Source organism: Uloborus diversus, chromosome 8, assembly GCF_026930045.1.
Source record: "Uloborus diversus isolate 005 chromosome 8, Udiv.v.3.1, whole genome shotgun sequence".
NCBI lineage: Eukaryota > Metazoa > Arthropoda > Arachnida > Araneae > Uloboridae > Uloborus > Uloborus diversus.
The window spans coordinates 87,235,144-87,262,023 of NC_072738.1; the positions used below are offsets into that span (position 1 = coordinate 87,235,144).

The 26,880-nt window shown below is 33.8% G+C and overlaps 1 protein-coding gene across 1 annotated transcript in view; it reads right to left on the minus strand.

Moving 5' to 3' along the window:
* LOC129228466 (eukaryotic translation initiation factor 4E-binding protein Mextli-like) overlaps nucleotides 1-26,880 on the minus strand; it is a 79,513-nt gene continuing 52,633 nt past the window's right edge. Inside the window, exons 13-17 of the mRNA XM_054863147.1 lie at nucleotides 23,746-23,911; nucleotides 22,168-22,243; nucleotides 15,268-15,353; nucleotides 120-290; nucleotides 1-60 (exon numbers count right to left, since the gene is read on the minus strand). Coding sequence (XP_054719122.1) covers nucleotides 1-60; nucleotides 120-290; nucleotides 15,268-15,353; nucleotides 22,168-22,243; nucleotides 23,746-23,911 — 559 coding nt within the window. The remainder of the gene's footprint in view (nucleotides 61-119; nucleotides 291-15,267; nucleotides 15,354-22,167; nucleotides 22,244-23,745; nucleotides 23,912-26,880) is intronic.

The following is a 26,880-nucleotide window of genomic DNA, read 5'->3' on the forward strand; positions in this document are numbered from 1 at the left end:
TCAACAGTATTCAAGACAAAGCTGGTAGTATGCTGCAAGACTGAACATATGTTTTGATTCCTATAATGAATATTTCATAATGACAATATATCATCCATTTAAAAATGACTTTGGTTTACCTGGCATATGATTTCAGGAAAACTCTGATGAATCTCAACATAATCAGCAGGTTGCTTATGACTGAAAGGCGAATTTGCACATTGTAAAAGGTACTCTCTGCTATAGATGTGCTTCTTATAGGAAGGTGGAGGAATTGGAGGGGCCTCTGCATCCAATGAAGGTGAAAGTAGCTATAAAAATGCAATAGATTTAAAATTAAAATACAATAGATATTGGAAAAGAATATAAATGTTTACATAGTCAACATATTCAACAATTATTTATAACATATTTCTAAGAAAGTTCTCCAACAAATGTCTCGCTTATTTTATCTTATTTCTTCTCAGATTTAAACTTTTAAATGACATAAAGTGAGTGGGGGAGGGCAGGGGCGTAGCTAGGGGGGGGGTTGGGGACAACCCCCCCCCCAAACGTTAGTCTCAAAAAAAAAGGGAAAAAGAAGAGAGAAAAAAAAGAAAAAAAGAAGAAAAAGAAAAAAAATCAAAACAACTTTTTTCTGAGTAACAAAGGTCAAAAATTCACTTCGCTCCCCCCCCCCCCCCAATGCCATTGAAAATCTGCTCCATGTGTGACCCTCAAGCATAAAGACGCCTCCCTCTGCTGCGACAATTTTTTGATAATTGAGTGAAATTTGACACTTCGCTTTAGAAATGAGATTGATTTATTAAATCCACGTATATGCAGCCTTTCTTTGTCATAGATTCTGCAAATCGTTAAATATGTTTAATTTTATGAGCCGCGCAGTGGGAATATTGCATACAGTCGAATCTATATATATCGAATTTCACATTAAAGAAAAAAAATCGAGATAAAGAGATTTTGAGATACGGGGGCTTTAAGAAACTTTTTATAGAAGTTTGAAATATGATGGTGAAAATTTGAAATCGATACTAAAGACAATATGGGCTCTTGATTAAAATTCCTCTTTATTAGGTTTGTTAGGTATTTATTCTATTATACATTATTAAGTGCTTTATTGCGAGTTTAAGGAATCATTTTGACATTAAAAGAAACTATAAGCATATCTTTTTCAAGAAAGTCTTTTATTGCTTTTTGATCCCTGATTTTTTTTTTTTTTTTTTGATTCATTATTTATCCTCTTGAGGTTAGCAATTGTTGCAAATCTAACTTGGCCAGTATTCTATGGTTTTCCTTTTTTCATCACTTGAAAAAAAACTTATACTTTCTTTTCACTCCTATCGTTTCGATTTTCTAAGGAATCACAATTTTAAGAAAGAGAGCAACCAAAGAACAGTATTAATCCAGATAACAGAGCGAAATGGCTTTTAACTTGAATGACTTTTAACCATGAACTTGAAATGTTCATCTTACATGTCAAACCTGTGAATATCACCCATTTACTCTTCTTCCAAGAAAGTGCACGAAACGACTGCCCTTTGGTTAATCTTCCTGGAAAGCTTATTCGTGGAACGCATTTCTCCCTTTTTTCCACTGCCTCCTCAGCTCTTGAAGACAATTCCTCTGTTTCTGAGTTGAAGAAAATGTTTTTGTTTGCTTCTTTAAAGATCATTGGGCTTTGAAACCGAAAGTGATAGCATAACCGGAATTCGAGATGATAGAGGTTTTTGTTGGTCTGGTCTTGTGTGTGTCATAGATCATAGTCAAAACGACCTTTGCTAACCAGAGTATCCATTGCAATCACATTGATTTTTCAGCCAGTATTTACTACGTATTCCTTTGGAAACGTACAGTCTGTTTAAAATAGTACATTCTAAGTGAAAGTTGTTGCATAATGAAGCGAGCAAAACCGATAACAAGCTTTTTTAAACCCAAACAATTAAAATGACGAAAAGGATTACTCTAAAAAGAAAGTTAACGTCGTCTGAAAAGTACAGTCTGCAAAGCAGCATTAGACCCATCGGACCCTTCTGAAGGTAATTTTATTTTAATTCAAAAGAAAAACTGCGTAGCATTACATGAATAAAATGTTTAAAAACGAAATGAATCTAGATTATTTCTGTTGAAGTATGAAGTGAAAAGGGGGGCGCTTGAAACCAGCGCGAGCACCGAGACCACAGGTCTATTGTACTATCCCCGCTTAGGCTACTAAAGGAGCCCAGTAACAGAAGTAATAGAGATTATTTATAAGTAACAGAGATTATTTCTGTTAGCTTGGTTCGTTTTAAAAAGTAGAAAATAAAAAATACTTCTGTTTATAATACTCGAAAATTGATGTTGCTCTCTTAAATAGATATTTTTGTAAATTCTAAAGCAGCTAATAAAATTAAAAATAAAGACTTGAATGGAGAACAGATGGTATGCATTTGAGCGAATAACTTTCTACCGCCTATATTTCTTCCCTAACTTTTTTTATTCAAATTTTATTAACTGCTTTAGAATTAGCATAAATGTAAATACATAAAAAGCAACATATAAATATAACGATATGAAAAGCAATTTCCTTTTTTGCTGTTTATAATTCAAGAAGTCTTTTTTTTATTATTATTATTTCATACTTTTAGTGCAAACCAAGTTGGGTAAAAATAGTCTTTATAGTCTAACCACCAATGAGATTGAAAGTCAAACATCCAGTTTACAGGCGGAAATGAAAATATCTATTAGCTTTCAGGGATGCCAGCTTTTGTAGATGTGTGTTAGCCTCTAACTTAAGCAGTCATACTGAAATGAACGGCACACGCTCATCAGATATGTGATTTAACCTTGATTTGGATAGACTAGTTTTGACAAGACGCTGCTAGAAAATTTCACTTTAAATTAAATGGAGGGAAAAGAAAAAAAAAAGTTGAATTTTCCAGAACATTAAAAAAAAAAAAGAAAAAAAGGAAATCTTTGCTCCTGTTTCTTTTGACACAAGTATCGGAATTGGGGCACCCCATTCCAAAGTATGTAAGATTCACCTCCCTCTTATTTTTTTTAATACTAAAAAATGTATATATATATATAATATATATATATATATATATATATATATATATATATATATATATATATATATATATATATATATATATATATATATGAAGAAGTAACCCCCCCCCCCCCGAAAGTCGGGTCTAGCTACGCCTCTGGGGGAGGGGAAACTAAATATAACAAGGAGAACAAGGGACCTAGGATGCAAGTATAAAATAAGGATAACTTTTTTTAGCATAGCTTTTAATGGAGTTCCTCAGAAACCACTACAATTAAGTCTATTTTTGTATATTCATTTTCTGAAACTTGTAAACTTTAAAGAAATAAAAATTAATAGGAGTGTTCTTAGCTAAACCAAATTTTGATTTTTGTTAAGATCATTCATACTTGAAATACACCGCCAGCTTAGTCATTCCAGTCAAGGACTGCAGTTTTGTGCTTATTAGCACTCATCAGCCCGGCATAGGAAGTGACTGAGCTGGAGGCGGAAAACCTCTTAAGGAAGCCAAGAGTTCCAAGCAAAATCCTATGCCGTGCTCATGACTGCTAATAAGCACGAAACTGCAGTCCTCGGCTGGAATGACTGAGCTGGCGGTGTATTTCCTGTATTTCTGCCTTAGCCCTGGCTATAGGGTGGTAACTTACTGAAAATACCATTCTACTGACTAAATTGTTTCTTTCTTTCACATGCATATTTTATGTGACATTTAAAAAGGGTTTTAACTTGGTACTAATAAAGTACAGCTGCTTTAACCCAGTAACGCCCACTGTCCTCGTTTGAGGACAGCCAATAAATCATTATTTAAAAGCTTTATAACTAACTTAAAACTGTAATTTCATTTTTCTGGGGGTAGATGACAGCACTTTAGATATTCCATTCCAGTTCCACATTTTTGTGGTTATTGTTCAGTATTGTTATTTGGATCGTCATTTTTAGATTTTTCTAATGCTACATGTGCCTGCTCTTTTTGAATTTTTACACTGAAAATTATCAAGGTAAGTTTTAATATTATTTATAGTTTTTTTCTTTACTTTAGAGTTGTATTGAACATATAAAATATAATTAAATATTTTCCCGCTCATTTTTTGTTTTATTTATTACATAACATATTGCTGTCCTCAATTGAGGACGCTGGGCGTTGAAGGCAAAATCAAAAGAATTTTTCCCGACGCTAATTATTCTTCTTTGATTGGAGGTTTTAAGCACATATTTGCATTCTGTTTAGATTTAAAACACCTTAGACATCAAAAATAAGTTTTCTTTCTATTTTCAGATTGTTATCCCAATTACTCGCGAATATTATAAAATAGTATGCCTCGTAAATTTTTTACAATTGAAGAAGCTCATGAATATTTGTTCTCAGAACAAATTGAAGCAGACATAATTTCAATTCCCCCTGAAGTTGATGAGCTCACAGATAAAGAGAATATTGATGATGAAGGCACAAATGTACCGGAAATATCTGATATCACTAGTTCTGTGGAGATTGAAATTGCAGATTAAGACTACAGCGATGTAGAAGAGAACTATGGTATGCCTTCACCAACCAAAAAAAAAAATGCAAGGAAAAGAAGAAAAAAGTTAATTGGATAAAAAGTCAACCACAGTACACAAAATTGAAAGAAGAAATAAAAGCAAAGGAATTTTTAGGGGACGACACAGACATATGGCAACTAAGTGTGTTAGAAACATTTGAAAAATTTTTTACTTCAGAAGTTTCTGACCTCATTCTAAGGGAAACCCTTAGGAATGCTGCTGAAATAAAAAATATTCCGGACTATGATCTATCTAAAAATGATTTGATGGTATTTATAGGATTTTTAATATTTTCTGGATACCACGTACTGCCAAGTGAAAGAGACTACTGGTTTGACCATGAGGACTTGGGGATTGACTTAGTAAAAAAAAGCATAAGCCGTAATTCTTACATTAAATTGAAATCCCTAATACATTTCAATGACAATAGAAAAGCAAAAGAAAACACAACAGACAGATCCTTCAAAATTAGGCCTTTACTAGATTTGTTGAATAAAAATTTTCAACAATGGGGAGTTTTTCAAACTCATTTATCTATAGATGAAATGATTGTTCCCTATTATGGCCATAATTCTTTGAAGCAGTATATGAAGGGTAAGCCCATTATGTTTGGATATAAGCTTTGGGCAATGTGTGGAAAAAATGGTTATTGCTTCAATTTTTCTCTCTATGGGGGTAAAAAAAGATAGAAATGGTGACCATACTCTTCCTCTAGGAAGTCAAGTTGTGTTAGAAATGCTTCAAATAGTTCCGAATCCCTCAAATCATGTTGTACTTTTTCATAACTTTTTTGCCAGTTACCAATTACTTGTTAGGCTGAAGGAATCTGGGTTTCGTTCTTGTGGAACCATACGAGAAAATAGAATGGCTGCATGTCCTTTGAAGCCTCAGAAAGTAATCGAGAAGGAGAAAAGAGGTTCTTTTGACCATAGCTTTGATAAGGAAAATGAAATTTTAATTCTAAGATAGAATGACAACAAATCTGTCACAATGGCTACATATTTTGAAACTATAAATCCTGTGGGGCAAACAATGCGTTGGTGCAATGGTCAAAAAGAAAGAGTGTCTGTCCGTCAACCAAAGATAATACGAAAATACAACATGTTTATGGGAGGTGTTGATCAGCATGACTGGTACTAGGAAAAACATACAATATCCATAAGGGGAAAGAAATGGTGTTTGTTTACCCGAATGATTGACATGGCAGTTGTAAATGCTTATATTTTGTATAAGACTCTGCACAAAAAGGATACTAAGAAACAAATGTTGATCAAGAACTTTGGACGTGAGATCACTGTGGCTTATCTGAAAAAGGGTCAAAGCAATCGTGTAGAAAGAGGTCGACCAGCTAAAAATTCTTTATCATCTGGTGCAGTTTTTGAGGATGTAAGATATGATCCTATAGGGCACAATATCTCAAAAAGGGATAAACAAAGGGGATGTCAGATGGATGAATGTAATTCGAAACCAGACATTTTGTAATAAGTGTAATGTTACTTTATGCATACCCTGTTTCCCAAAATTCCATTCTAAATAAAGCAAATATTAGGTTCTTTTATTACCTAATTCCAAATTTTAACTTCTTTATATTGCATTTTTAAAAATATTTTATACTTATATGCTCTAAATACTTTTATTGTATTAAAACATATTTACGTGTATATATATATATATATATATATATATATATATATATATATATATATATATATACATAAAAGTAAATACAAATGAAAGCATTTTTCACTAATTTGTAGTCAATAGTCTTTTTTTTCATATTGTTACTTGTACATTTTAATAGTTTGAATTAATTTTGCAATTTATAATTTTTATTTAGAGTGCATGTTGCATAGCTATTTAAATATAATTTTAAGAAATTCTTTTAAAAAACTTAAGATAAGATGCAAATCGCATATTTTTACATGTTAAACCAAAGTTTATTTACTTCTTCTACAAAGAAGATTTTATATCCCTGAATGCCCAGCGTCCTCAAATGAGGACAGGCTGTAATTTTAAAATGAATTTAAAATATGTTTTAATTTCAGGTTATGTACTCTCAAGAGACAACAATAAGTCAAATTTATTAGATTCGTTAAAATATATTCGGCAGAAATAATTTGGGCATTAATGGGTTAAAAAAGGTAATTATACCTTTTCTGGGGAAAGTTCCAATCATTTTAATTTTCCTAATGGCATTCTGAATTATACCTTAATTTTTGTAATCTTCAGTACCAATTACAGCATTATTGGTAATGAAGATTACAACAATTGAGGCATGATTCAAAATAGTTTCATTTAGAAGGTTCTTCTGCCTTTATATAGAAGTTTGGTAAGACCTCATTTGGAGTATACTGTTCAGTTTTGGTTTCTTTATCTTAAGAAAGATATTTCTTTATTGGAAATGGTTAAAAGAAGGGCTACTTGAATAGTAAGGGAACTTTCAGATTTAGATTATGACGCCAGACTTAAAAGGCTAAATATGTATAGCCTGGAGCAAAGGAAAGTCAGAGGGGATATATCTTGTTTAAATTGATCAATATAAAAGATGTTAATGGGTTACATTTTTGCACAGAAAGCAGGACAAGGAATCCTTCTTTTGAGCTATTTAAATCTCAAGCTGATCTGGAAATTAGGAACAATTATTACTTTAGTAGGGTTGTGGACACTTGGAACAGCTTACCAGAAGATGCTGTAATGAGAAAGGGGGTGGATAAGCTTTCAGAGGGCCGTTGATCTTCATTGGGGACTAATAAACTGACTAGAACCAGCCTAGCTGGTCCCAGAGCCTGTTGTTGCTTGTCACATTTGTATTTGTATTATTTATCTAGATGTCTTAACACCTTTGACATCGTGACTCACATACTGGGCAATTGAGAATAAATTTTCTAGTTGTAGTTTAGCACTAATCATGCTATTTTTTTTTTAATTGGATGTGTTTCTTGGTAGGATGCATATTTATTGTTAAAGAAATCTTCACAGGTTGTTTTTGCCTGGAAACAACTTAAGATATTTTTCCTTTGAATAACTAGCAAAGGCATTACGTGCGTGCACAGGGGAGAGGGGAAAACCTGCCGGCTAAATTGAGTTTTAATTATACATTTATAAATGCAGTCGTGTATATAATGAAGTTAAAGGGACAAAACAAAAATTTTGTAATAACCATAATTTTGTTACAGAACGCTAAAAAATACACACTAAAACGTGAAGGGAAATTGAATCTTTTATATTATATAATACATTTGCCAGAGGCGTAGGAACTTTGTAGAAGTAGGGGGAGCTGGGACACAGTATAAGAAGTGTCTGGAATCTAAGGGGCAGAAGCAGAGACGCAACCAGAAAATAATTTTTTGGGGGGGGGATGGCGGGAGGAGGGAGGCTTTTAAACGTTTTTCCCCATAAAAAATTAACTTCGAAGCTTCCATCTCTTATTGAATATTGTATATATACAATTGTTTATGGAGAGAATGAGGTGATTAAACTTCTGGTTTTGAAAAGGAGTTGGTTAGTACTTGAAGATGAGCACGTAGAAATAGAGGTGTTTGGGGTCTCTCCCGGAAAATTTTCAAAATTCTTGTTCTGAAATCGAACTTATATGTGATCTTTGATAATGTTAAGGGGAGAAAAGGTTCGAATACCCTCCCTTAAAAATTTTCGAAATTAATGTCTTAAAACGCGATTATATACCATATTTGTTGCCTTTAGTGAAAATATGACTCGAAAGATTGTCCTCGATCGATTTTTCGAACGATTTACATCTCCGTCCCAATATTTCGAATTGAAGTCCTAAAAACGTAATTGCAGACAACCTTCAATGATGGCAGGGGAAAAGGCTGTACTAGGGCTCTACTCTGGAAATTTTTCAAAATTGAAGTCCTAATAGAGAGCGTTTTTCAATGATGTAATCAGAAAAGGTTCAGAGGTTTCTTCTTAATTTTTTCGAAATTGTAGTTGCTGAAAAACGCGACTGCGGATCATATTTGTTGGCGTTAGGGGTCCAATAAGGAGGGGCTCTAGGGGGTCCAGCAATTTTTTTGAAATTGAAGTCCCAAAAACAGAATATTACATAATCTCCCATGTTGTTGGAGGGCAAGGCATTCAAAGGACTCTCTTCCGGAAATTTTCAGGGAATTGAGCCTTGAAAACAAAATTTGAGGCGCTCTGTAATGATTTTGGAGGAAAGGGGAGGCTTCGACAGCGTAGCATTTAGAAGACTTTCTTGTTTTCTGAGAACTAGAAAAAGGGGAATAGATGAAACAGGAGGGCGGAAAAACAGAACGTTGGATATGTGTTAAAATGAATTGTTCACTACATATTATATTGTTCAGATAAATTTTTGGTTTAAAATCTTTGAGTCTTTGATAGAAACTATAAAATATTGTTGGCTTTTTTTCTGCAATAATAGATGAAAGGTAACAATTTTGGCATAAAAATATATCTGTAAGTGATGAAAAAATCGTAATTTTGAGAAAGCAAAAAAAAAAAATAATAATAATTTGAATTTTGACATCAGGAATTCAAATTATGTTTTTCGCAATCACGAGTGTGTGTGTGTGTGTGTATGTAGGTGTGTGTATTTGTGTCTGTGTGCAGGTATGAGAGTGTGTGAGTAGTTGTGTGTATGAGTGTTTGTGGTAGGGGGATGTGTATGTGTGTAGGTATATGTGTTTGTGTCTGTGTGCAGGCATGAGTGTGTGGGTAGTTGTGTGTAGGTGTGTGTGTATATGTCCATATGTATGCGTGTGTGTGTGTATGTGTGTAGTTGTGTGTATGTGTTTGTTTGTACGTGCGTGTAAGTGTAGGATATTGACGCTAGCTGGAGATGGTTTTCGCTAGAGGAGCAGCATCGTGAGGCCGGTCGACGGTGGTGCTGCAGAGGGTGCTGGCGGGAAAATAAAATGATAGCACATCAAAATAGTCAAATGAAAGCAATAAGCAATCGTGATTGCTCAAAAAACAAGAATAACTGTAACTTCGTAAAGTATAATCTGAGGGGTCAGATAACTTAAAATGAGATACAGTGGCTCCCAAAAGTGTTCGTACACCTTGAAATTTTGTAGTAAAATCAAAATAACGCGAAACTGAATTCGAATATGAAGTCCTTTTTTTTTCACACCATTCCTATGCCATTCTGAATAAAACCCAGTAATTTTTTTCAATATATTGCCAGATTTTATTTTTGAAATTTGTCAAAAGACGAAGGGTCAAAGAAAAAAATACGCCAGAAAAGTCATCGCACACTGAAATATTTTCGAATAAATTCATGATTAAAATTATCAGAAGTTGTTTTTTTATTATTTTTGCATTGTGATGACACACTGTAAAGTCATTTGACTTTAATTTTTTGTTTATTTATGCCCTAATATTCTGCTTATTATTTTAAAATGGCAGCGCATAAGCCAAAAACACAATTCGAAATTTGATGTTTTTTCTCTCTCAATAGCCGTAAATTGGTTTGAAATGTCTCTAAAAATTAGTTAATTTATACCATTCTATAGTGAACTGCTTGATAAAATGCTTTAAAGACAAGAGTCGGATCGAAAACAAGGTAAGAAATTGTCAAATGCAAAGTTAACAAATCGTGATCGGAGATTTACAGTTAAAAAAAATGATGAAAAATACACCTTTGAGTGATGAAAAATTTTCTGCAGAATTGAATGAAACATTTTCGTTTAATTTTCCCCCAAAATTATTCGCCAAGTTCTCTGATTACCTGGATTAAATGGGACCTCTTCCTGCCGAAATTTTCTTGTTCGTCCGAAAAACAGAAAGCTTACGTTTTCCGCCGTAAAATCAATGATAAATAAGCTCAAAACATTTTGGAACAACGTCTTACTTAAAAATAAAAATAAATTCAACATTTTGGGTTAAATTGTTGCATAACTGTAAATAGAAAAAAAATGAGAAATTAAATCTAAAGAACTTAGTTAGGATGAGTTAATCAGGACGGTGAAATTGTTCTTGTGTGAGGGTGCAGGACTTGGGAATTTGAAATTTTTTGATGAATCATGCTGTTCAGTGAAATATTTTTAAAAACAATTTTAAATTAGCCCAAAATTTGGCAATCGGAAACAACTTTTTTTTTAATCAAGATAACGATAAGAAGCACACGTTTGCGTTTGGTGCCTCAAATATTGTCATTAAGCTTAGAAATATCTCCTCAATCGCCAGATTTAAACTTAATAGAACATATTTGGAGATATATGGTGGATATATTACGAAAATACACTATTGAAACGGAAAACGAATTAGAAACAGTAAGACTCGAAGTGCGGCTGAACACTTTACTCAGAAATTGTTCAAAAAAAAAAAAAAAAGAAAGAAAGAAAGAAAAAAAAACCAATGAAATCTATTCCCAGACGGTTTAAAAGCTGTTGCTGATACTGCATGATATTCTACTAAATCAGCGGTTCCCAACCTTTTCCCCTATGCGAACCCCTTCCGAACTCCGAAAGAAGTTAGCGAACCCCTTGGGTACTAAGTTAATAAGTAACAAGCAAAAAAAAAAAAAAAAAAAAAACGCGTGCACGCACACACATAGACAATAAAATTTGGGAGATTTTTCTTTTAGTTTGATGCTGCTCCATAGTTTATAACAAGAGTGAAAACATAATTATAAAATATAGAATTACAAATATTTTTACGAACTAAAATGATCGTTAAAAATGAATGCAAAACAAATTCACCAAAAAATAAACACATTAATTGTTCTACGTCGAGCTTCAATCAACTTTTTAAAAAGAACTTGAAAATGGGACATTTGTGGAATAAAGAGGCCAAAGCTTGGCTGAAATTTTTTTCTGAATAGGGGTACTTTCATCTCTATTATCACTAAATCAGAAATCAAATAAAGAATGATCTTTAAAATACCTTTCAGGGGACCGTCTCAGATTAAGTAAATGATTTTTTTTCTTACAGCAAAATGAGAAAGATCTGAATGTTTAAGTCTTCTTGAAAGGGACTACGAACCTAGCTGATTGATAAAGATATATTACGTGCATCAGTCGTTTGATTGCTGAAGAGTTTTCTTGCAATTAGTGCATAAGTGAGGAGTAAAATGCGTATATTGAAAAATAATAGAAGCATCTATGCTCAAAATACGCATTTACTGTAATTTTTGCACAAATAAGGTAATTTTTAACAAAAGAAATATTTTTTTGCTCACTTACCTCAAAAGACACTTTCTTCACAAATTTCAAATTCCTCATTTACGTGGAGTGCAGATTAAGTTGCATAATTAAATTCCGCTGATCCTTTTTTTTTTTTTTTTACTGCGTAAACAGTACAGAAAGTTTTGCAATGTAAAACAGAAAGTTTTACATTGCAAAACTTTTTATAGTAAGTAATTTTTATACTTCTTGTGCTGTTTTTGGGTTGCTAGCCATTCTTTCCCTTTTCCGACGATAAAGCTCGAAGTAAATTGTAGAATATGTAGTGTGAAAGTTATAGCAACAAACAACAGAGTGATCTCACTTCTATGCATTTCTATGCATTTTTGGCTCAACACAACAGCAAAGAAATAGCTCTTCCTCGGACTCAAATTAATGGTCAAGAAACTTAACATCAAAATATTTTAGATATTTATACGTATATTCATAATTTGCTTGAAATCGCTTGAACCATGAGACTTCATCAGAAACAGGCATATTTAAACTCCGCCATTACAATATTTTTTTCCCAAATCCCCTGAAAACCTCTCGCGAACCCCCAGGGGTTCGCGAACCATCGGTTGGGAATCGCTGTTAAATAATAACTCAGTAAAAAGTTAGATTATTTACTCGTTTTTTGACATTTTTTCAAAGTGTACGAAGACTTTTGTGAGATTAAGTTTCTGGCACTTTTTGATTACTGATTTCTTAAAAATCAAGTTTTATTATGTTATTAACAATTTTCATGTAGTTTTGTTAAAAAATAAATCATAGATCTTATAATTAAGTATCCGTTCCAAAATATTAATTTCAGCGAATCGATAATGGCGTATTTCATTGAAAATCGTAAGTGTACGAATACTTTTGGGAGCCACTGTAAGTTTTTGGAAAGTTGAAATTATTTGAACAAGTTCAACATTATTTGAACAAGTACAAACAACCTTAGTAACCTTTTTTCAGCCATTTCTGGAGCACCTTCTATGTGATTCATATTTAAAAGGCCAAACTGGCTCATTATTAGCTCTTTTTGTGATCCATTGGACTAATGGCGAATCCAGGGGGGGGGGGGCGACTATGAGGCTGCAGCTACCCCCATACCAGAAATAAATTCTTTCGCCCTCTGTCTATGCATCTTAATGTTAAAAAATATACATATAATTTCCTACATCCATTCTATCTTTATCAATTAATTTGTTTTCGCTCTCCTTAAGGTACAAATTTGCGATAGCAACAAGAGTGTTAGTTTTCCGAAATTTCCCTTCAAATTTCTGAACTTTTTCCCTACCTGTTCCAAATATTTATACATTTACTCACTGAAAGAAGGAAAGGAGAAAAAAGTGTAGATATAATATAGCTACTTGTTTTTCTTTCTTTCTCTCTTTAATTTTCGTGTTTAATATTAATTCTTAAAGTTTTCTCTTCTTTCTCGCTGTTTTTCACTATTTGTTTAACATCTTTCAGCTTTTCTTTCTTCTATTTCATTTACATCACCTTGTCAGCGTAATTGTTTTGCATCCTATTCCTATTCAGAGTCACAACTGACTACAACTGTATTTATGTCGAGGACTGCATACTAAGTGCCTTTTGCCTCCATTATTTTATGTACCGATAGATGGCAGCACCATCACCGGATCGAACAGTTAATGTGAATTTAGAACTAGTCCAGGAGCTAATAGCTACCTGGTGCTAGCACCCCCAAAGGTATCGTTTCACTTGGAGGACATTGAGACCACTAGCATATTTAACGTCGCCCAGTCCCCTTTAATGACGACGGTGGGTCTTCGACCATCGAGGTTTGAACTCAGGACCCTCCGGCCCCGAATCCGACACACTACCGATCGGGCTACTACGGCCCTTTTGCATCCTTAACAAGAATTGAAAATTTTGCCTTCAAATTGCATAACAAATATGTCTAAACGAAAGAAAAAACTTTGAATATACATTTAAAATTTAGAATTTTAACACTGAATACCAAATTTTAGATAATTTCAAATGTAACTCAGAAAGATTCATTAGTCATTAACACTCCTAGATAGCAGATAATGATACAGAACAATTTCGTTTACATCGATAAACTTTGGTAATGACAAGGAGACCTCAGCAAGAATTTTAACTACCTCAGCCGCCCCCAGAACAAAATTCTGGATTCGACACCGCATTGGACAAAAAAACTGCATGCAAAACTAATAAGAATATGAACTGAACTGCAATGCCGCTCTCGAAAGCCGAAACACGAGCTCAAGGTGGGGAGCAAATCCATATTGGTACTGGTACTGATGTTCGCAGGCCGTGGGGTAGTGCCCACTTTTCCGCATTTCTGGAATCAAGAGATGCTTTAACTGTAAAAAAAAGGGTGAAGGTGAATTCAAAAGCACTGACCACTCCGTCTGCCCCCTGCTTTTGTTGCTTATTGGGTGGAAATTCCGAAATTCCTAGAAAAGGCAGATCACATTTTTGAAATCAGGTTTGAGGAAATTAATGTACGGCAATAAGCTGCAGTGCTAGAATTTTCCGGGGGAGCTGAGCCGGTTTGAAATATTCCAGGGGAAGCTCAAGCTCCCCCAGCTCCCCCGGTTCCGACGCCTATGACATTTGCGATAAACAGCTTCACTTTATATGGGCGCGACTGTATTATGCTTTTTCACATATTTAAGAAAAATTACCAACTATTTTTAAGTAGACTTCATTAAGTGTCGATCTTTATTCACAAACAATTTTCACCACAGCAGAAAGTTGCTCAACAGAGGTTTCATAGTACATAAAATTATATTTCTCTTCCCAATATATGTTTTCTCTAAGCTGTCAGAACACCTGCTGTTTAAAGATTTACCATTATTAATTCAAAAGTAGCATAAACCAAACATTGAAACTGCAGATTTTTTCCAATTTCCCTGATTTATTTGCAATTTCATAGGTCTGTATGTAATCATAAAAATCATAAAAGGAAAAAAAATGCATTTTTAAATGTATTCTAGAAACATTTCAAATATGTCTAGTAAACAGCAGATTGTTTATCATACAGCAAGTACATGTTAAGAATCACTTAACTTAACCCACAAAGTATTTTTTTATAACAATAATATGACATACAGTTAACTCTCAATTATCTGCGCGCAGATTATCCGGGGTGGGGGGGATTCACTGCAAGTCAATCAACAATCAGGAGCATGTACTTTTGCAGCAAAAGAACCAATACTAACGGCTGTTTTATTATTTTTTTTCTCCAAAATTGTAAATTTAAACTTTTATTTATTTATTTATTTATTTATTGTGTTTTCTTTAATCGTACATACACTTTTTCTTTATTGATGTTAAGTTCTGTTGTATAAAAATACAAAACATTTTTACTGTTCTGTGTATATTTTCACTGCTTGTAGAAAAAATCATGCATCAATATATACAGCCAAGTTTTTGAGAAAGCACAATTTTTACCTTATTAGTCCCTCCCTTTACCTTTTTTACGATTTATCCACGATTTTCTTAATCTCTGGCACTTACACCACCAATTCTGCCGATAATCGGGAGTTTACTGTACGATGAAAGTCTCACAAAATAAAATCGTGTATTACTCACCTCTTCGGACGGAGGTAGAAAATCATCCTTGGAACTTGAAATGGGAACAAATTCCGTTGGCAGTGATGTGCTTAGTGTTGATTTATCTACAAATAAATATATTTTTAAATATTTAAATGAAAAATCACTTCAGTATGAATGTATTTTTCAAAATTAATCAACAGTTACAATTTTTCCCTATGGTATAAAAATTGTCCACTCAAATTCATTTGAATTAAAAACCTATGTTAGTGCCTATCAAATATTTAATTAAAGATTCATAATCTACTTGACCCACTAGTGAAAAATTGTTATGAGTATGCAAAGCTTAAAAACTTCAGTGGCAGAATATTTGAACAGCAAATAAAGGTCCAAAAACAAAAGGTTTTAATAATTATGTATTATTTTATGTAAGTGTAAGATAATTATCACTGTATCGTAAAATACAGTCAAAGTAGTCAGTACGAATCTCTGTTGAAAATACAGCTTCTCACAATCTGGAAAGCATTAAATACTAAAACAATTCATTGAAATTAATAATGGTAAAATGAAATAAAACAAGAGTTATGTGCCGTAAAGACAAAGGATAGAAGCAAGACATTTTTTTTTTCTACATTCTGAAGTATGATTTCACCTGCACGTTTTGTCTTATGCCACGCTCTTGTTCTTTCTGTTCCCGACTTCAGCATATTCACAACAAAATTGTACATTTTAATGAAGAAAATAGATAACAAACAACGAGAAAACTAAACAATGCTTGAAATCCACTTTTTAACTGTTACCAAAAACAATGAAAAGTAATAGTAATTATAAAGTTAATTTTGTTAATAAAATTAACAAACTAATTTTAAGGCTGAACTTCAGAAATGTAAATTAAACTTTTAAACTGATGACTTATCTTGAATCATGGCCCCACTTAATTCTTTTAGGCCGTGACAATCATTGAAACTCATGGCTACAAAGAGGGTGCTACAGGGGATCCCCGTTTCAATTACATTGTCATTGATTGCTGATGCAGGGGTTCCTATCAGTGCTTCTTGTGGTCAAAATGTGCGACGTCCAATCAAAAATAAACTTTGAAGTGTTGACATTGATTGGTAATGCATGAGCTGCATCGGTTTAACACAGAAAAGTCATAAATTGTCTAGACCCGTTAAGCATCAGTATAGTGCCTAGAAAGAGTAGTGTGCCGACCGCCGCTGTTTTCCCCGCGATTGTTGAAGACAAACTTTGACGATCCGCTAGAGGGCAGTGCGGTTAGGGAGCACGCTATTTTAGACGGAGTTTACACTAGTCAATGCGGGCTTTAGTTATAATTCGGTTATGGGTTAATGTTTTTCTTCCCGCATTTCGTAAAAAAATTATGAAAGAGATTTAAAATATTTTAATGGATACATCAAAGTTGATTATTAAGAGAAAAAAAGCTACATCTTGTTTTATACCAGCGTGCAAAAGTGGTTACGGATCAGGAAAAGAAAATGTTTCGCTTTTCAAAGTTCCCGAAGATGAGGAGAAACTTAAGAAATGGAACTCTTTGATATCTTCTAAAAATTTCAATGGTGTAGTCAGCGCCATAACCCCTCCCCCTTCTCGGCACCCCTGCGCAGAGTAAATTGCTGAAATCGCTGGTTTATTAAGATGACCGATATCTTTTCTTATTGCAGATCTAAACATGCAGATTTAGCTTTGGTGTGTCCCCCTCCCCAAGAACGACAGAAGAGCACTCCCCCCCCCCAAATTTTATGGAGCCTCACTGCACCCAAAAAAATTCCCTAATGACACATAAAGTTTTTAAACACCTCTAAAAATTTTAATGGCTAAATCTGCCCCCCCCCCCCTGGCATCCCTGTTTTAGCTTTAGCTGCAGTTATTAAAATTAATTACTGGAACATTTACTTTCTGAGATGGCCGATAGATTTCGAAAATTGCAGATGGTTTTGCTGTAGGTGCTCCCCCTCCCCTCAGAGCAAACGCGCAACCCATCCCCAAATTTTATGAAGCACCCCACCCCACAGAAGTGTTATCCCCTAAAAATGAGACTTTAATCTTTTTAAAGCACTCTTTGTAAAAATTTGAATGGCATAAACAGAACCATACCCCCCCCCCCCCTTCTTTAGTAAAATTATTAGAATTAAATTGCTGAAATGTTTACCTACCGAGATGGCCGACTGATTTTCTACATAACAGATATGCTGATAGTTAATTTATGGATGTTTCCCAAAATTGATGGCACAAAGTCATCAAAGATGCCCCCCCCCCCCCAACATTTTACTAGGCCTTCTTCCAGTAGTGCTTTTTCCCGATAATGAGACTAAAATCATTTTAAAACATCTTCTTTAGAAATTTCAATAGTGTACCTCCTCTCCACCATGAACCATAATCCCCCCCCTGGGCTCGGGGTCGCACCCTTGCTTTAGCTAAAATTATAATGAAAAAATACTGAAACATTTAATTAACAAAATGATCACTGGCTGTTCTATGCAAAATCTTTAGTTAGGAAAACTCACCCCAAGGGCGATAGCATCGCCTCCCACAATTTTGCAGAGCCTCCCCCCCCCCCCAAAAAAAATGGTTTTCCTTAAATTGAGACTGAAATTCGTTTAAAATGCCTTCCTTTGAAAATTTTGCTAGTGTAGTATCCATCATGAGCCCCCCCGCCCCAACTTCCTTTTTCCCCGACGGCATCCCTGCTTTTGCTATTAATACAGTCGACTCCCTCTACAATGCGATCCGACCAAGGACAGATCCAGAAAATGTTCAAGGAAGGGACGATTGTTTTTTACTGTTCACTCTTTGGAACTTTAATCTCTTAAAACTTTCGAAGGAGTTTACTGAACCCCATCGCTTACCCTTATGTGAACAAAGGTGTCCTATAGTTGTGTTTCTTTCAAAAGATATCCAGGGTGAGCCTTTGAACCTATCCCTAATTATCATCTAAGATTGTCTAAAATTGAGATTTTAGAACTTCAATTTCAAAAAGAAATCCTATTGAAAGTTCTAGTCCCTATCCCCAGAGTAACAAGAGATGGGCTACGGGTTTTCAAAATTTCAATCCCGGAATAGCTCCCTTTCTTCTAACACCATCGAAGATTATGTAAAATTGCGTTTTTGGAACTCTAATATCGAAAATATACTTGAAGAAAGTACAAGTTTCTCAGCTCAAGGAGGGGGCGATCGCCCCCATCGCCCCTCCCTTGTATCCGTCCTTGGATCTGACTTATGCAAAATGGCTATAACGCAAGCTTTTCAGGAGCAACGAATTTTGGAGCTAAAGCAAATTTCTCGCTCTCAACACGAAAACATTTGGAAAGGAATGTGATGCTAAGTTTTGGCTTTGTTATTGACTACTAAATATTGACTTTGTGAATGTACTTTCAGCCTTTCAGCATCACTAAAATGCACAAGCTCCCACACAACGCACTATAAACATAGCTTTATATTAGTGTGTACGTATCACCACTCCTCATTCTTCATTTATTTACTCTAAATATGAAATATTGTGGCACCTAGAGACACTGTTTCATCTAAAGTTTGAAGATGGAAACAAAAAGCGAAAGTTTGCGACAATTTTAAAAAGAGTAAAGATTCTTGATACGAGTGAACAAATTAAAAGCGGGTTGAAGGGAACACGACAATTAGGTATGAGTGAATCTTTCATACACATAATTAAATGTCAAGAGAAGGCGATCCGTATAAGTCTAGACCTTAGTTTTAATATGACGCTCGCTGAGTAGTGTTTTAACTCTATAATCTACAATACAAGAGCAGATTCCAATTTCAAAATGCAAACAATATGAAATTGGAATCTGCTCTTGTATTGTAGATTATAGAGACCCTGAAAGAGGGGTATTACCATCGATGTAAATGTTATAAAAATTAATGCGAAGCTACTGTATTTAAAAATATATTAGAATGAGGATCAGATTGCGCAGCATAAATCATCATCTTCAATTTTTAAGTTATGAATGTAACTTATTGTACCTACTGTATAGTGCCCTTACAGTGCAATACTTTATTATTACTACATACTGTACATACCATACTGTTTTATTTTTATATATTTCTCTCCCATTGATCATTGATTTTGTGCATTGTAACAGTATTTCATGTTGAATAATGTAGCTTTTTTAAAATTACGGAACAAATTCAGATCTTTATGTTAGAAATAAATATATAGTTAAAAAACAATTTTAAAATGTTTAAAATGAATGGGTATGTTAATAAGAAAATCATATACACAACACTTTTCCACAACGCGAAATTTCAACTTAGGCGAGAAGTATTGGAACGCATCCCTCACGTAAGTCGGGTTCCGACTGTATTTGAATAAATTACCGTAATATTTATTCACCGAGTAGAATGCAGAAACTTTAGCAAGAGGTACCCACCCCGAAAAGTCATGTTCCCCCCTGCAATTTTAACAAACACCCCCCAAAATTCGGGTTTTGCTCTCATGGCTTTTGCCCTCATAATTGTTGGCAAAAGCCATTTTTTTTGGTTCTTGGAGAGATTTGTAAAAAGCTTGACTGTATTTTAACTTGTTTCAAACTTGCCTGTAAATTCAAACCTATCCGAGAAAAATAGATTCCCGGTTTTAAAAGACGTAATTTATCCGGCGGGCGTATGAATAAAATCCCCAAGTGACTAAGCACCCAACAAGTCGATCACGTGTTTTGTCCATGGGCGGACGTGACGTTAGGCCTCAAGAGTTGAGAATCTTTCTGCTGAAAGCAGTGAAGAAGATAATTTAAAAATAGCAACAGTTAAAATAGTAACTGTGTTGAGTTGCTTTGAGATGCAACAGATGCAAATTTTGATGACGTCACGTCATTGCGTCGGGAAAACAGATGGTTTAAATACAAAGTCAATCAATCGAGCTCTTATGGTTTGCTTCCGTTCTGCAGACGGTTTGTTTTGATGTGAGCATGTGAGCTCTGGTTGATTTGTCTACGCAGGGGACGTGGAAGTTTGTTCAAGAAATGGGAAATTAAATTCGTTTTGCCTGCTAGTAGTGCAGGATAAGTTCTAAAACAGTGCCCTATGTTTAGAAGGCGGTTTTGTGAAAATAAAATTAAAAGAAATAAAGAGTTGATGTATAAGAATTAGGCTTAACAGGACCGGAGGACCGAAGCTGCTCATCCTAGGTTCCGAGCTGGTCGGACTGTACGGGTTCAGTGTGGGGTGAGGCATTTCTTCGAATGGTGAGGTGACTTCAAATAGACTCTGCTACTGAATGTTCTCCTGTTTGGCAAAGAAACCAGGTAGATAATTTCCTGTACTGCACATGGTGAGGAGTCCTCTACTGTGGTATGGGTGTGCCTGGAATGCAGTGACCATTGACAGAGGATGGTCTGTCGTCCACGAATGGACGTGTGGTTTTTTCAACTCAAAAGTTCATCCTTTTGATGGATGTGGCCTTCATGTTTTGTGTGCCAAGTGCTTGTGAGTGGACTTACAAGGGTATGAAATTTTTCCAATAGTTTTTTTCTTGGAAATGTGGCATGCTGTTTAGGGTTGTTTATTGAGGACGTTTTAGAACTGAAATTTAGAGAAAACGAATAATGTGATATTTCTTGTTGATATATGTTGGGGGGAAATATATTTAATTTGTTTATGGGGATTTGATTTTATAAATGTTGAATGTTTGTTTTTCCTATTTATACTTATACATATGTTTTAAATAAAATGTTATTTAAATTGAAATTCAGTTTCCATTGCTTCATTTCTCCCAAACTTACCATTCCACAACCGTTGGTCCTTTTAACGAGGGCCAACAATAATGAGACAAAATCTTTTAAAAACAACTTCTAAACTTTTTTTATTATCATAAAATAAATCCTAAATTTACTAACTTCTCTATTTTATATCAGATTTTCAAATTGAGACTGCATATTTTAGCAAATGATGTTTTAATTCGCTGAAATAATTCAGAAGCAGTTTTAATAAGGAAACAAGACACGCAGTTCTTCAAAAATCTTTGACAAATTTTACCATCCAGTTTCTTTTTTCTTTCAAAAAAGATGTTTAGGTCAAGTGCTGTTATGAAATTTCTGAAGAAATAAAGTAAAATACGAAACCATTATTATTAACAAACTAGTGCTAAAGTTTAATAAATTATTTTTAATAAATTGCTTTAAAGCTTATAATGTACTATATTCATTAAAGAGGAGTCAAGTAATGTTTGCGCGGCTTCGAAAAATAAATAAACACCCTTGGCACATATAGAACTTGTTCGAGAATCTATCTTTTAGGTTGAAATAAGTTCGATCCAAAAAACGGGGCTTTTTAGCTGTGAAATTAGCATGTAATCGCCCATTTAAAACAAGTCTGATTGAGAAACAAAGTGTCCCTGGGTGCAGCGCCATCTGCATTTTCTGCCTGTCGATCGGCACACTACTCTTTCTAGGCACTATAACATTAGGGCCATCTAGTGGGGACCATGCTTGAATTGAAAATATCCTGCTTTATTTGAAAAGTTAAAATCCGCAAATGTATGTCTGCTCAAGTTCAATCTTGAAATTAATGTGTTATGTTTATTAACAAAACTTTATAATTACTATCATTCTTTAATTTTGGCAAGAATTAAAACAACTATGTTATTTCTGTCGCACAAAAAGTTTGTTGATCAGAATTTTCAATTCCTCGCATAAAAAGTTTTACTTCAAAAAATGGTAATAAATATTAGGAAAAAATGAAAAAAATCAGTGCAAATAAAAAAAGAATTGTCAAGAAAATTGATTATTTGACAATATTTTTTCATTTACATTTTTTTCTTTCATTTTCCCCAAAATTAGCTAAGATGCTTAAAATATCTGGTAAAAATACATATTGAAAATAAGAATCATGCTGAAATTAAAAGATTTAGAGAACTTACTATCTGGTATTGCATGATTTATGAGCAATAATAGTTATTTTACTAACCTTGAACAGTGGGGATTCTATCAGAAATTGGAACAGGAGAGCTGTATGCTGAACTTTGCACAGAGTAATCTTTCATCTAAAAAAAGAATGGTAGATATAATAATGGACGACTGAACAAAAAAGTTGATTATTTAATACTTAAATCTTTGACCTATTTGCAAAAAAAGAAAAAGAAAAAAACTTTAAGAACACAGCTTTATTAAGTTTCTTATTTCTTACAAATAATTAAACTCTATTAATACAAAATGTCAAAAATTCATGAATTTGCTCATATCAGCCAACATTCAGAACAACCTTGAATAAGTGAATTTGGCGATTATTGAGACAGCTGTGAAAAACTACCGAAAACATATTTGCATTTAAGAAAGGATAGTTATAACTTATTATTAACGTTATATATTGTAACTTAATAACTAGTACATTCAGAAAAATTTAGCGTATTGCTTAAATTGCAATGCTAATAGATAACATTTTTGGAAAAGAAGAATGATAATCAACAATGCCAATGGGGGGCATGTGGTAATCTCCAATAGAAAATACATGAAATCCCATTACAACAAAATATCTGTTTCAACAAACAAAGTTTTCAGTCCCAATTTAATTTCTAAATCACTGTTTGAATTCCATTACAACCAAATTCCCGTTACAACAAACAAAATTTACGGTCCCTTGAAGCTGAAGCTTGTTATAATGGAATTTCACTGAAGTTTTATCTCCAAGCGAACTGAAATACAAAAGTTAAACAGAAATATGAGCTCTATTCACTATGGGCTATATTCTCTTTTTAAAAGCGTCATTCTACTTCTGTGTGAAGAGGTTCACAATTTTTGTTCATTGTTTGTGGCAATGCATAAATAAGCGTTTTGCTTAATTGTACAGCAATCTTTTACCATCCACATACTATATCAATATATAATGAAAATAAAATACAAAATAAGTAGGTATCGGGTAGCACATGTTAAGACATCTGCAAACTATCAAAATAATTAAAATATTTTAAAGATACAAAAAGATTGAAATCTGCTGCAATTTTCGGCAAAGCATGTGCTTTGTTGAACATGCAATGCGGAAAGCTTCCAAAAAATTAATTTTTACTAAATGAGTTAAAAATTGTAAAAAATCTTATTCCCTGACATTGGTAGACTAGAAAAGAGCGCCATCTATTGAGAAGAAAGTGAAACTTTTTAATGATTGCCAGAAAAAAAAAATGCAAAAACGGAAGAAAATTGTAAAAACAGGAAATCAGGAGATAAAAGCAAAACACAGGAGAGTTGGCAAGTATGCATCCACTTTCAGAAAACAATTTTTTTTTCTTCTCAAAAGTAGGCCTGTTGAACAAAGGTCAAAATTATTTTTAGCAAAAACATGATTTATTTATTGTATCAATTGGCACATTGCATAATAATAACATCTGCGAACTATATGCTGCTGCAAATTATATCCAACTTTTGTGTTAGTCACCCTTATTACCATTTTCCGGGCTTTTGTTAGCTTTCGTAGTTTATACAAAAGTCAAGTACTCCGAAAAGATTACAATGCAATTTGGCTTTTAAAAGTTTTTTTAAAATAGCTTATTACAAGTTTTGCTTGATCAGCTGATCCACTTCTTTCCTCTTTACCAACATCATCTTCAGATGAGCTGAATGGTGAAACTGAGTCTCGTCTAAAATTCGCACCTGTCCAGCCAGCTGTAGAAGAATTATGGAGATTATCCTTCAGAGAAGACTGCTTTTTCAACTCAAATCTAAAATAGAAGGTTTCATATTATTACTTTTTTAAAAATCTAATCAACTTATGTGCCCACCCCTCTAAAGGACAATGGCACCCACTGCCCCCAAGTACCATGAAAATTCTCTCCCCCCCCCAAAAAAAAAAGAGAAAATTACCTCACTAAATATTCAACAGCACAATCTGCATCATGACCCTATGCTGCTTAGCTGAGTACCCATGTGCGTGTGTATTGTCGCCTCAGAGCAGCATCACTAAGATATCCCACTGTTGCTCTGAGGCGATGATATATATACAGATATATATACACACACATATGACCCTAGGGTGTTCAAAATTACACGTAAAAAAAAAAGTTTCTCCTAGATAACAGGACATCCCTCAATATTTTTAGACTTGTGGATAGTAATATACTGTAAGAATTTTAGCTTCCTATTTCAACTGAAAGAGGGTGCTCAACCCCCTCCACCAAACTTCATAAGTATGAGGAAGGAGGGTTAAAAAAATACATTGAACTGGGAAAAAAATTCAACATATTATAATATATATGAGTAATATGAATATACATTGCAATAAAATAATTATTTACAAAAAAACAGCTGCGGAAATTAAATGTTTCTAAATTTGTGATATTTTCTATGCTACGGCTAATGTTAAATTAAGGGGTCATTGAGCACCTCTTAAAATTTGAGTAAGATGCTAAAACTTTTACAGCATAATACTATTAGTAAGTAAAAAAATAGGGGTGTCCTGGACTCTAGCTGAAAAAAAATTTGAACCAAACCCTAATGTGCCCCATATATGTGTTAAATTTCTCAGCTCTCAAACATGTAGTTTGCAGAATATTTGGTTCATTCACATGTTTAATACTTTAATGTGATTGTTTGACAGTTTATTGTTTTAACTGAACTTTTAGTCTTTTAAATGACTTGTTACCTTAAAAGTTAATTTAAAAAGACAAAATAATGTACAGCATTTACTTTATCTACCAATTCGTTGGCACTCCCAGCTTCAATGAGATGACATCTGCCTTCAGCTCAGCTATTCACTAATCCAGACTGTTGGGTTCTAATAAGAACGAAACTGCAGTCTCTGGATAGGATAACTGGGCTTCTGGTATATTGAATGTAGTAGTGAATATTACTGTGAAATCTGTGTAAGTTGACCCCCTGCGGTGCACTTTAGTGGTTAACTTAAATTGGTGGTCAACTTACAAAGGTTGATTTATATGATAAGGGCTAATTCCATGCCTGAAAAAAGCGGTCAACTTAGACAGATGGTCAACTTGCAAGGGTGGTCAACTTAACAGGTTTTACTGTATTGCTAAATAAGGAGCTTCATGTAACTTGGACCAAACATAGTAGCAATAAATTAAATGAAAAATAATCGGCAAGACTAAAGATGTGCCAAATGATGTACCTAAATGGAAAATACCAAATATTTTAACTCAATTTTTGTAAAACATTTTCTGCTAATAAACACAGTTAATAAGTTTTGAGAGCAAATGAACGTCAGTTGGTGATAAGTTTGTGTTTCAGGAGAAAGTAACAGAGTTCCCTAATGAACTTTGCTAATAGTTGTAGTTTTACAACTGCAATCCACACTGAGCCCCCCGGGCATTTACCCTCATTAAAATTTCAGCACCAATGATGCTCAAATAATTCATGCAGTCTTTGTATACTGCTATGATTTGATGATACATTTTACTTGGTTGCACATTTTGAGCACTAAGAAATAGAATCACTAACTGCTTTGGGTGATTTTCAAAACTATTGACAGTTTGGTGTCCTGACTTTATCCGTTCATTTTCATGTTGATAAAATTATTTTTTTGGTATTGTGAAAGCATGTAGTAAGGTATTGTTTTACACTTAATTCATTGCACTCAGTGCTTTTTTTTTTCATGATCATAGATTAATAAGTCTTTTCTATTACTTTAGTTAGCTAGTAACAGAAATTTCCTTGTCCTCACTAGAAAATTCAAATTTCCGAAATCTTTTTTGTACGTTTCCATGCAGCTTTTTTACTTTTTGTGCATTGAAGAAGGAAGTAATATTTGTTAATTACACACAGCTGAAATAGATTTTACTGAACTGCTCATCCAACAGTTTAAAACTTCAATGCAATTTGTGTCCTTATCTGCAACTCATGAGTGTTAGTTACCCCAGGGAATTAAATCTTTTTTATGTGATAAAATATTTCTTTATCATAGTTGGGAGTAGTGTGAAGCCATATTTGTTTTTTCTTAGAACGTGTAAGTCTAAAAATAGATATATTTATTCCTTTTTTATACAACATTGTATATTGAAATGTACAATTCAAAGTGAAGAGTATTTTAATCATCTCTCATAAGTGTTACCCATCTATTTTGTAATATATTTTTAAGTACAGACATATACAGTTAGGCAGTAGTGTATTTTTGTTAAGGAAACAAGAGACCTAATTAAATTTTCAAAATCGCCAATAGAATTTCTTCCAGCGAAGAACTCTTCTATAAGTCTCATGAATGTTACCGCTCAAGAGTGTTACTTTTAACAGGTAACATTCATGAGAAGGGAGTAACACTCATGATAAAAGTAGGGCTCCCAAGTGGTGCACTTTTCCCGCCTAAGTCCATTTTTAAGGGTAAAGTCTGCTTTCGGCCGCTTTTTAACATTTTGGTCCGTTTAGTCCGTTTTTATATTGTTTTTATCTAAAAATTAGGTTTTAAAAACTTTCATTACATTAAAAGATAGTGTGTGCTGATGTTTGTTACGCCCAAACATGTGGCCCGCGGCGCCTTATTTCTAATTCAACATGACTTTCCCCTATTATTTTTCTTTAGATTGACATCATTACTCCTTTAACCGCTGCAGCATGGAAATTAACAAATGGAGAGGTTTAGGGAGGAGTTATGACGTCTTTGTACGCCATTGAAAAACCTTGAAAAGTGCTTCAAGGTTTTCAAGTGCAAAAGTGCTTCAAGGTTTTCAAGTGCAAAAGTGCT